The sequence below is a fragment of the Mya arenaria genome, chromosome 13 (genome assembly GCF_026914265.1).
Source record: "Mya arenaria isolate MELC-2E11 chromosome 13, ASM2691426v1".
NCBI classification, from domain to species: Eukaryota; Metazoa; Mollusca; class Bivalvia; order Myida; family Myidae; genus Mya; species Mya arenaria.
In genome coordinates this window covers 12,694,096-12,706,776 of record NC_069134.1, presented here as the reverse complement: position 1 = coordinate 12,706,776, position 12,681 = coordinate 12,694,096, and the positions used below count along the sequence as shown (strand labels likewise).

Below are 12,681 nucleotides of genomic sequence, written 5' to 3'. Positions count from 1 at the left end.
TCTCCTACTCTCATTTGCTCTTCAACCTTTCACTCTATTCTTTTACACTTAACTGTATGCAGTGGATCCAAAATTAAACGTTATAGTGCATGGCAAAATTATAGATGGGAACATTCAGTATTTCTATAATTGCTTTTCGTCTTCATCATTACATTCTAAGATTTAAACTTATTATGGTTATACATGACCACATTAAAACTGACTTGTGTTAATTTGTTCTATCTGAAAACCCATGGCATGCCCAAATTTTGCAATTCATCAACTGTTGGAAAGGACTCTCATTAGCTGTTTATATTCTTCCAGCCCAATCCTTATTTCAGGGATGTGATTGACCTGGCAGCTGGAGGGCTAAAACATTTTCGGCCATTGGTTAAAGGGGCGCTCTTTGGGTCAAAAGCGCACTGCTGTAGAAGGAAAAATGGCTTTTTAGAAGCTCTTTTGAGGGCTCTCCTGACATTTAATTTGAAGCAAACTGGAATATTAACTTAAACAACTGAAAGCAACCAAATATTTATTTATTTTTTTTTTTTTTTTGGGGGGGGGGGTCTCTGGGGCCATTAGTTCCGCGGAATTCCGCAGACAAATGACATCCCTGTATTTTGATTATTTTGTATACTATTGCATATGAATGTTCTCAGGAAATAAATATGTTAAAACAAATGTCCACACACAAAATTTCAGCAAAATCAGATTAACATGTACCTTATGTAACCAGTTTAATCTCGTGAGCAGAAAAGTCTAAAAGAATATTTTGCAATTTCAGCTGACATCTTTCAATGAGAGAACTACACACCATTTACTTTTACTAGATTATAACCTACATTTCCAGCCATTAATTTCCCAACAGCCTTCAGTAAGGCATTTAATATTTTAGTAACAAACATGACATCATTATTTGGCTACTTGGTGAAAGCTTTGTAACAGCTATCCATGTCAGTCAGAATATAACGTTGTGTAAAATCTTCAATCGGCCCTCTTCTTGATCATGAAGGATTTTACACAATATGTTTTAACTCTTACTATTATAAATGACAAAAAGGACAATGTTTTTTTTTAAAAATGTGATCAAACAATATTTCAAGCACACTTGAGCTTGACTCCTTGAACATTGAATGTGTTGAAATCCTTGCCCAATCATAAAACCATCATGATAGAGGAAACTGATTGACCTTGACCCCCAAGAGCTGCCAAAGCACGAATGGAGCATGATGTTCCCATACGATTTTCTGGCAACTGCAAAACAAGGTTATTATACCCAAAGCCTTACAAATCAAACTCTCAAGCAAAACTCTCAACTTGGGATTTTTTTCATTTATTTTATTTGTAATTTCAGATACAATCATTTTTTCTTATTTTTCATCTTATGTCGCTGGTCCTTTCCTGGCCGCTTATTCCGATTGCCCTGTAAATAAATCAATGATTCATAATAATATTCTTCACATATTTAAATAACCAGCCCAATTTGTATTTGAAGTTATAGATCAATCCTTTTGTATCAAGTAAAATTTGCGCAATTCCTTTTAAATATTCGCCCAACCCAGTAAGCCACATTTAAATTGGACTGCCTCCCATTTAGTTTTTTTAAACTTATTGGTAAACTACATTTACAATGTAGTCTCTGTATTGGTCCCATTTTCTTGGCTTCATTTCTAAATTTCATAGAAACAAAATATTTTCACAATCTGACACAATAAAAAATCTTTACCTTATTTTTGTTTTTGTTAGTGAATTGTTTCCCTGGTTTACTTTGATGTACTTTCCGACTGAAGCCTGACATATCTGCTGAGGTTTCCTTGGTGTTCATCTTACTTCTCTTCTTCTGCCCACCGAAGCCATACTTGGTATCTTTGTGTTGTCGCCTCTTGTTAGGCCTGAAAAATGTTTGATATAAATATAATCAAATGAAACCACAACCAACAAACCTCTGAGCCCTATTGTCAATGAAATTTATCTATTAACTTAGTGGATTTGCAACCAAATGAGAGAATTCCAGAACCAAACCAAAACATTTGGCTACTGCCTTGGAACCCTCAATGAAAACTTAGAACACATTATATTTAAAGGAAACCTCACAATTGGCATATCCCATATACTGTAGTACTTTTGTTGTTATTTATGCATATAAATCACGGAAACAACATAAAAATATGTTGTAACATCAAGGGAAGGTAACTCACTGGTGTGGTTTTTCAGTTCTGTTCTGTGTCTTGGAGCCCTTTCCTGAGCCCTTCTTATCCTCCAGGAAGTCTAGCTTGTTCTTTTGACCTGGAAATTGGTAAACCAAACAGCCATGTACAACTGAATTCTCATGGAATATACCAACACTCAAACACTGCTGAGTACAAACAACCCTCATTTTTCAAAAATGCAAAGAAAATGAATCCACTTAAAACAGGGCAATATAACTAAGAACATATTGTAGTAAAGGCATTTCTCTGTTTCATTGTTATAAAAAAAACAACAAGGAAATCAAATAGGAAAAAATACATATGATAATATTTAACAAATTTCACCAAAAAAAATCAACAATACTAATAACAAACGTACCTAGATGTTGTTGTTTTTTTATAAACAACATAATGAAGCCATTCAAGAGGTCTATAACAGACACAAATAGTCATATGACCGATGATCATCACAATGCAAAGAACATTTTGGAGAGTTATTTCAAAAGCCTTTTCACGGTTTAAGAGATATGGAACAGACACGAAATGTAGTCATATTATAGTCATATGACCTCTGACCTTTAAGTGTGACCTTCTTGAATCAAAGTTGGTTGTAACACAATGTGCCCTGCACATTGTCTCAATATGGTAAAAATTTAAGGAATGATTTCAAAATCTTTCCTGCAATTCAAGAGATAAGGAGCAGACACAAAATATAGCAATATGACCTTTGACCTCTAAATATGACCTTGACCTTGAACTGGGCAGGTGCACAACTTCACATGATGGTGAACATTCCTTTAAAGTTTCTTAATTCTGGCTCTGATAGTTTTTTTAAGAGATATGCACAAAACATGCAAGATTTTCATATTCACTGGCCATAACTCTGTATCTATTGGTCAAAACAGCAATCAAAACCCCAAGTACTCAACTTCACATGCTGCTTATTATTCCTGTTACATTTCATCACTCTGGCTATGGTAATATACGTTAGGAGATTGTATGCTCTTTAAGCTATATATGAAGTATGTACAGGGTTATAACTCTGCACTAACAGGGTGCAGCAACACATGAAACGTAACATTCCTGTAGTGTTTTATCACTCTGGCTGACATACTTTTGGAGATACAAGGAAAGTTCACAAAAAAAGCCCTTGATCCTAATGTCAGTAAAACCGATAAACCCTAGATATTTGTGCGGATAGACAGACATACAGACAAAGGCGAACCTATATGCAACCTTCCCTTCTTTTACTGGTTGCATATAAATTCATGGGAAGGCCACTACTGAAATATAACTCTTGGTGCTCACCCACTTAAATGTAGTACATTCTTACAAAAACTATCCGCTATATAATTTAACAGCAGGTTGAATACCAACCTTTTCTGAATTTTTTGACCGCATCCAGCATCTCTCTCTTTTCCTTATGTCTTTTCTGTAGAACATCTTGCTGAACCTAGGGTAAATATGAATAAGAAATGTTAGTTCGCAAATCCTTGACCTGATGACAAATTCCTGCTTGCAATGTTCTAAACATACAATCTGGCTGTCAGATTCTTTATGAATACTGATCACAATATTTATCAAAAGTTTATTTACATTTTCCAGACCCGCAGGGGCAAGCAGTTTAGTTTAAACATTCATACAACAGACTTATTATGTACCAGTACAAGATTGTAAATCTCATTTTTCAAGCATCATTGTGGGGACAACTTCCAGCTCATAGATCATAAACATGTAATACCAAACAAAGAATAGTCCCACGTAAATAGATAGATATTTAGACTCTTCTGTGTTGTATTGTCTAACAATAGCCTCCACTCATACGTCTGGAACTATGACTAATATTTATCAATTTACACATGCCCATCTGACACTGGAAATTAATCAGGGGCCGCATTTTTCCCCCCTTTTTTGGGCCGATATTTGGCCCCATACCCCGGGTATGACTGAAATAACCTATTTTCACGAAAATAGCTTTTTTGACTAAAATACGAAAATAAGGTTATTTTTGATGAAAATAAAGTTTTTTTCGCGAAAATAAGATTTTGAAAGAAATATGAAAATAGAGTTAGTTTTTTGCGAAAATAAGATTTTGAAAGAAATATGAAAATAGAGTTAGTTTTTGGCGAAAATAACATTTTTGACAAAAATATAGTAAGTTTTGAGCAAAAATAAAGTTCTTTTTGCGAAAATAAGATTTTGAAAGATATATGAAAATAGAGTTAGTTTTGGCAAAAATAACATTTTTGACAAAAATATAGTAAGTTTTGGGATAAAATAGTTATTTTCGCGAAAACAAGATTTTGAAAGAAATATGAAAATAGAGTTAGTTTTGGCGAAAATAACATTTTTGACAAAAATGTAGTTAGTTTTTGGATATAATAATTTTTGGGGGGTGAAATAAGTTTTGGTAAAAATCTTAAAATAGGGTTAGTTAGAGCGAAAATAACATTTTGGACAAATAAAATAAAGTTATTTTCGCGAAAATGAGATTTTGCTTAAGATCTGGTAAGTTTTGGCGGAAATAGTATTTCCGACAAAATTATAGTAAGTTTGTTGCTTAAATAAGGTATTTTCGCGAAAATAAGATTTTAATTAAGATCTGGTCAGTTTTGGCGAAAATTACATTTTACGAATTTTCTTTAAAACTTCACCATAAAAATCGGGATGAGCAATACTATCAGCAATGAGCGATTTAAGACTACTATTGTTGTAGGACATATCTTTCATTGTTCCCTTTAGTTTTATCGTGTACCTGCTGCAGTAGCAATAATGGTCTATAATTATGGGTCATTGCCATTAACTTAATCCGCTTAATGACAAACAAATGTGTATAACCGCTTTGATGTTGCACATTTCGGAATGAGGTGTGATCAACAGAAACATGTCAAAATACTATCAATAATCATTGTTCAATTTTCTTAAAAACACAATTGTTTCGAAACATCTGAAGACCAAATAAAAGTTTTTTTAATATTTTGGATTAAAAATTGTCATTTACGGCAAAAGAGAAAGTAATTTTTCCCATTTTTTTAAAAACCTTATTTTCGCGAAAAGAACTTCATATTATTCAAAAACTAACCACATAATTGTCAAAAATGTTATTGTCACCAAAACTAACATACCCTACTTTCAGATTAAATCAAAATCTGATTTTCACAAAAATATCTTTATTTTAGTAAAAACTAAATACATTATTGTCAAAAAATGTTATTTTCACCAAAACTAACCCTATTTCCAGATTTTTATCAAAATCTTATTTCCGCGAAAATAACTTTATTTAGCCCAAAACTTACTAAATGTTTGTCACAATGTTATTTTCGCCAAAACTTATCCTATTTTCATATTTATATCAAAATCTTATTTTCGCAAAAATAACTTTATTTTTGCCCAAAAATAACCTTATTTTCGTATTTTAGTCTAAAAAGCTATTTTCGCGAAAATAGGTTATTTTCGTATCTTAGTAATACTGCATACCCCTCCTGAAAAGAATATATTTTTCCCCTACCAAGGTAAAAGAATCACCTCTAAAAAAAAAATATTTTTTTTTAAGGGTATTGACCTCTTAACATTTAGCAAATGCAGCAATATACCGTAGTGCCATTCATGAATATGACGAGAGGTTTGTTGAATGAAAGGTTTGAAAACAAGTTGAACATATATATGAATAATGTTAGTATTTCCCCCTTTTTGCCAAAACAATGCTTTTTTTCCCCTATCAAAGGGCTCCGCCACAATTCCCTTAAAATTGGAAAAAAACACTTGGCCGAATTCAATATATATCTAACATAGATATTACTGCCATTGAAGAGAAGAAACTGAGTGTTTTGATCGGACTGTAAAAATTATTGGCCAATACACTGAATGGAATCACTGAGGTGTGTCTAAGGATACGGATAAGACTCATGGTTCATACAAGATAAAAATAACAGTAACTAGTCACTTAAATGCATTACAATTTCAAACCAAATAATTCTACCAGCGACACTGACATAATATTGCATACCCAGTACATGTAAAAAATGTACATACCTTTTTCCCATACTTTCTGAGCTCTCTTAATTTCCTTGCTTTATCTCTATTTTCAATATTCTGTTGCTTCTCTAGTAACTTTTCTCTCACCTAAAATGGAAAACAAAAACAATCTTTGTGAAATAAACAAAAACAATACTCGCAGGGAAATAAAAGGATCATTAAATGTGTTGCGGAACAATTTCAGGATTTATAAAGGTAAGATAAAAAAGAAGATAAAAACTCAGTTTAAAAGTGATTTACTATAAACGTTTAAAGCACTGTGTCAGATTGAGTTATCTTTTTTATTATTTAGCATCAATCATGAATTATTTTCAAAAGTTCATCAATTTTCTGTGTATTTTCTACTTTCATGCCTAAATGTAACATATAAGTTAACATCTTAAGATGTCCCATGAAAGATTTCATTTAAGGACATACCGGTAGCAAAATAATGACTTATGTCAGTCTAAATGTGTATCAAAGCATAGATAAACACTTATTTTTACTTAATTATAATGTGTACTGAAATATGACGAAATCACCGAAAATGAAACCCAATATTGAAAACCATATTCTTACTTTTTTCATGTGTGCATCTGTTTTACCCATCTCTGCGAAGAAATCTTCAGGTCTTCGAGTCTTGATGCCCAGCTTGTGAAGTTTGGGGATTGCCACTAGCACAGAGGCCTGTGCTTGTCTGTAGCTGTAAACATAAAAAGTTTGTGTACATCTATGTAGTTGATCAAAAAGGTGAATGAGGAAGTTTGAAGTTTTCAAATATAAAGTAACCTTACCATGCACTTTTTTTTGTTCAAAATGATTTAATTAAATACTTAAGTCCATGAGATAATGCCATACCAGGCCCTTTCTCTAAGGTTCTCAATCATTACAAATTTTAGCTTATTTCATTAAGCCATATTAATTATTTCTTACTTAATCTTGATTTTACTAAATAACAAGAGCTGTCGTAAGACTTTGCCGCTTTGACTTAAAAGTGAATACAATAACAATGTAATATTACCAAGTTTGGTCTATTTATGTAAAACCTAACTAAAATTATTCAATACATTAGGTGACTTTGATGCTGCCCTCCCACCACCCGAAAAATGACACAAGTCATTCAAATAACTTGATTTCCCATTATGAAAATGTGGTAAAGAATATACAAATATGCCTTTCAAAAGAAATCTAATAATAATAATAATAATAATAAAAAAAATTCAAGGGCCATTAAGTATAGCCCTGCTTGTTGTCCCTTGGTAAAAACTGGTTAAGAATGTAAAAATGTTCCTGTCAAAAGAAATTTAAAAAAAATAAAAAAAAATCAAGGGACATAATTTGTATTTAGGGTTAAAATGGAGTTATGTTTCTTGTTGTAAGATGGTCGTAAATAATTTTGACTTTTGATAAGTGCATTGAATGAAAGGTATAGAAGTTTTTTTTATTAAAATCCCAACTTGCCCTTAACTTTTACACCCCAAAAACTTTAACCTAAGTCAATCAGGGGCCATGACTTGTATTAAGGATATGGAGTTATGTAACCCATTGGGTGATGGTCATGAACAATTGCGTGAACTATTAAGTCAATTGAATGAAGGGTATAGAAGTTATTTATAAATATCCCAACCTGCCCTAAAACTTTAACCTAAGTTTCAGAGTCAATCAGGGGCCATAATCTGTGTCAAGAATAATATGGAGTTATCTCACCGCATCATGTGATGGCCCTGAACAACTGTGTGAAGTATTAACTCAAATGAATGGAAGGTATTGGACTTACAAGTGAAAATCCCAACTTGCCCTAAAACTTTAACCGGACACCGACGCCGACGCTGGGGCAAGTAGTATAGCCCACCTATTCTTCGAATAGTCGAGCTAAAAACTAATTTATAGTGATTTTCATAATATAATGTCCTTCTACATCCAAAAACTCTTAAGAATATAAATATTACACAAATTATATCTGCACAAAAATAGTGCACTAAGCTCAATCCTTTAATAAAGGGCTTTAAGATATTTATTTAGAGAAATGTGGGCAAGAAAGGTCTCTCTATAAGGCCTATAAAATCTCTCCTTGCCTTAATAAATATCAATGAAGCCAAACAGGCTCGTTTTGCTAGTTCTGTATAATCAATTCATGGAATACTTAAGACATGTGTAACAACTTTCACTTGGAACAGTTTTTAAATTATGGCCAAGGTATTTTTTGTTGTTGATGGAAAATTGGGTATAATTAGAAACTTATAAATTAGGGTTATGGGCCTTGCTATGTAAGGTACGCATATACGGTCTCTGGAATACCTTGCACTGCTATGAGCAATTTCATGCACAACAAAAACACCATGGCTATGACAATGACCTTGTGCGTGCTCTAAATGTTTACTTTTGACCTAAGGATTTGTTGAAATCACCGGCTTATAGACACATTTTTACATCATTTCACTTGCATTAATTATTTATTAACACTCACAATCTAAGTTCTCTCTTAAAGTCATTGTTTGCTATGTCTGCGCCATCATCCTCCGTTTCCATGGCAGCTCCAGGAGGAGGTGGGGCTGGGGGGTTGGTCAGGTCTAGACGCTCTATCCAGGACAGACCCTGCTCCAACTCCTCCAGCTTTTGCTTCATGCCAGACTGAAACATAAGACCACCACATTTATTAATAAGAGCCACTGCTTCTTCTCACTACATTTATTATCCTAGAAAGAGCCACTGCTTCTTCTCACCACATTTATTATTCTAGAAAGAGCCACTGCTTCTTCTCACCACATTTATTAATAAGAGCCACTGCTTCTTCTCACCACATTTATTATTCTAGAAAGAGCCACTGCTTCTTCTCACCACATTTATTAATAAGAGCCACTGCTTCTTCTCACCACATTTATTATTCTAGAAAGAGCCACTGCTTCTTCTCACCACATTTATTATCCTAGAAAGAGCCACTGCTTCTTCTCACCACATTTATTATTCTAGAGAGAGCCACTGCTTCTTTTCACCACATTTATTAATAAGAGCCACTGCTTCTTCTCACCACATTTATTATTCTAGAAAGAGCCACTGCTTCTTCTCACCACATTTATTATTCTAGAAAGAGCCATTTATTAATTAGAGCCACTGCTTCTTCTCACCACATTTATTATTCTAGAAAGAGCCACTGCTTCTTCTCACCACATTTATTATTCTAGAAAGAGCCACTGCTTCTTCTCACCACATTTATTATTCTAGAAAGAGCCACTGCTTCTTCTCACCACATTTATTAATAAGAGCCACTGCTTCTTCTCACCACATTTATTATTCTAGAAAGAGCCACTGCTTCTTCTCACCACATTTATTATTCTAGAAAGAGCCACTGCTTCTTCTCACCACATTTATTATTCTAGAAAGAGCCACTGCTTCTTCTCACGACATTTATTATTCTAGAAAGAGCCACTTCTTCTCACCACATTTATTAATAAGAGCCACTGCTTCTTCTCACCACATTTATTATTCTAGAAAGAGCCACTGCTTCTTCTCACCACATTTATTATTCTAGAAAGAGCAACTGCTTCTTCTCACCACATTTATTAATAAGAGCCACTGCTTCTTCTTACCACATTTATTATTCTAGAAAGAGCCACTGCTTCAACTCACCACATTTATAATTCTAGAAAGAGCCACTGCTTCAACTCACCACATTAATTATTCTAGAAAGAGCCACTGCTTCTACTCACCACATTTATAATTCTAGAAAAACCCTCAGTTTATTCTCTACACATTTATAATTCTAGAAAGGGCCACCGCTTCTACTCACTACCTTTATAATTTTAGAAAAAGCCACTGCTTCTACTCACCACATTTATTATTCTAGAAAGGACCTTTGCTTCTACTCACCACATTTATTATTCTAGGAAGAGCCACTGCTTCTACTCACAACATTTATTATTCTGGAAAAAACCTCTGCTTCTACTCACCACATTCATTAGAAAGAACGTCTGCTTCTACTCATCGCATTTATTATTCTAAACAATGCAACTTCTTCTACTCACCACATTGTTAATGTGCTGTTTTGGAGCTTGAACTTCAACATTGAGACCTGGCTTCAGCTTTCCACTTGCAAATGCTTGCTGGAGCTAAAATAAACAAAGTAAGTGTAAACACATCACTTATGTCCATTTAAAGTACTATCATATCAGGCCTTTTTCTGTTATTCCCATGGATCTGACTTTCCCACTGCCAAATAAACCCATTTTTCCAAATCTGTTGAAAGAAATAATCTTACAACACCATAACCATGTTGCCATAAAAGCTAGCTCAACAGCTAGGCTGTTGGAAATACCCAGTATATATATGCAATGCCCGCGATAAGTTGTGTATTTGCGTATTTCTCTCAAAAGAAATTGCCTTAAAACGCAATAAATTCTATCAACAAGCATAAAGGGGGCGCAAAAATCTTTTTAATTCATCCAAAACAAGCGTAAAGGGGACGCAAAATCCTTTTTAATTCATCCAAATAATTTCCAGTTATTGCGCAAAAAAGCAGAAATAATTTAAACCAGCTTTGTTTACATCAGTTTCTGTATCACACAGACGCTTGTTAACAACAGCGTTTACTTGCAACCATGATCAGATCAGCAATCTTTGTCAGTTAGTTGCTTTAGCGATTACCCATCATTAGGTGTTTGCATGACTGTTCAAACCTCCTATTCAACCACAAAAATTTAACATGTTGAATTTTTTAAGCGATCAACTGCGGAGTGCTACACAGAGTTTGTAGAGTTTGTTTGAAATGACATTGTCAATAAAATAGTTCAATCAGCAGAATCGCCACAAACCAAAACAAAAAACAAGATAATGTATTATTCATAACAAAACCTACATGTCTTGGAAGTAGTTGTTCTAATGGTTACTTATTACTAAGAATAACTATCTCAAGTCTGAGTACTGTACCAAACATAAACTTAACTATGGGTGGACAACCGCTAAATGGCACCCAAATGGTTCAGAGGTAAACCACAATACTTATTTCTACCTCAATCAGTGTCCAGAATTTACCCAATTAAAATCTAAGTAATGAGTGAAATTCCCATTGCTTCTATTCTTATCTGGGGCACTGTGTACAGTAATATTAAATTATTTTATTTTATCTGTGAATGCATTTCAAAGATGGACTTGTACCATTTCTTTGAAATGTCACCAATTCATTCAATCAAGGGGTGAAAAAAATGCTGGAATTGATCTTAATTTTATTACCCCTATCATAATAAAGATTCATCTGGATTAAAAAGCAAACAAACCCATAATTTGATAAACAACCCCCACGAAGACCAGACTAATCAAGTAGTCCAAATAATTGTACGTTGACGGATTTTTATTTTTTTTTTGATATGGCAAATCCTTCATGTACAAATTGTTTAGTATCAAAAGTGGGTAGTTGTTCCGATCAGGATTCCGGGTTAAAGCATATAGCGTCTATAAAATATCATAAAAACAAGAAATATTACCAGATAATGTTATTTTATATTAGTTCCGTACACAAAAAAATAAATATCCAACTTATAATTATGAGTTTGACGGCTTTTTTTCATTTCATTCTGTCAAAACATAACGATATATACATGAAGGGCACCTGCAAGGCTTTAGGGCACAGTTTTAAATCGCTCGGAACATTTTGGCCATGGCCGAGTTGTTACGATTGTATAACGAGGTCTATCTCGAAGCTTTGTCGGAGGAGGCCGAGCTATTATGATTGTATCGAGTTGTTCCCCTTCGCATAATTGTTGTCTGTGTCAGTCAGCTTTCGTTTTATTGGAAAGGTAAACAACTTGTTTTAATGCACTAAATGCTTGTTTAGTGCAAAATAACATTTCACTTACATGGTAAAATATGAATATAACTCTTTATGATCAATTTCAACCATAAAATACTTCACTTAAAACAATTTCAATATTTTTAAAACACCCCGTTTTTTGCACATTCCCGTTTAGACGTTAGGGATTGGAAGAATCCCGTATAACACGTTTATTATTTTAGACTAACTAATCAAGAACAACCATTTATCAACAAGAGAATGTCTTTCTTGGCCGTAACGTCAAACCCTGAACAATCCATTCTGAATACATTGAGAATTATAAAAAAATGATTGTACAAAAGTCCAAGGTGATAATCTTATTCGCGTCTTCTTTATTAAAACTAAACTCTAAAGTAGTAATTCGGACATCTTTTCGGACAAATAAGATACATTTCTCATTATTGTTTTTACCCAGATCATGACAAATTAACAATCAAAACTAATAACAGAATGTAAAATACACCTCTTCGTCTGATTCAATATCCTCAGAGTCACTTGACGCATGTAAATCAACCATCTTTGATTGTTTTCTAACACTGCACGTGAAGACTACAATGTTTACAAATTGTCTCCCTTTGATGATGCACAAACTATTTAGTTAAAAAAATACGCAAAAATATTATTTAGTATTTCTTATTATATGACACTTATTAAAATACCGATGTTCGTAATTAT

At 33.4% G+C, this 12,681-nt stretch overlaps 1 protein-coding gene across 1 annotated transcript; it reads right to left on the bottom strand.

The window, feature by feature from the left end:
* Positions 1 to 1,296: 1,296 nt before the first annotated feature.
* On the bottom strand, positions 1,297 to 12,605 carry LOC128212994 (probable rRNA-processing protein EBP2). Its single transcript, XM_052918451.1, has 9 exons — positions 12,470 to 12,605; positions 10,205 to 10,288; positions 8,650 to 8,813; positions 6,762 to 6,885; positions 6,201 to 6,290; positions 3,546 to 3,621; positions 2,178 to 2,265; positions 1,706 to 1,871; positions 1,297 to 1,402 (listed from the first exon to the last, which is right to left on the bottom strand). Exons 1-9 carry the CDS (start codon positions 12,521 to 12,523, stop codon positions 1,340 to 1,342), a joined length of 909 nt encoding a protein of 302 aa, XP_052774411.1. The 5' UTR covers positions 12,524 to 12,605; the 3' UTR covers positions 1,297 to 1,339.
* Between the last annotated feature and the right edge of the window lie 76 nt (positions 12,606 to 12,681).

Excerpts from the sequence above, each read along its gene's own strand:
- LOC128212994 (XM_052918451.1), bottom strand. The coding sequence starts at position 12,523 with ATGGTTGATTTACATGCGTCAAGTGACTCTGAGGATATTGAATCAGAC. Across the intron at positions 6,886-8,649 it reads TTTAAGAGAGAACTTAGATT|CTACAGACAAGCACAGGCCT; the intron begins GTGAGTGTTAAT and ends TTATGTTTACAG. Across the intron at positions 6,291-6,761 it reads CAGATGCACACATGAAAAAA|GTGAGAGAAAAGTTACTAGA; the intron begins GTAAGAATATGG and ends TTTCCATTTTAG.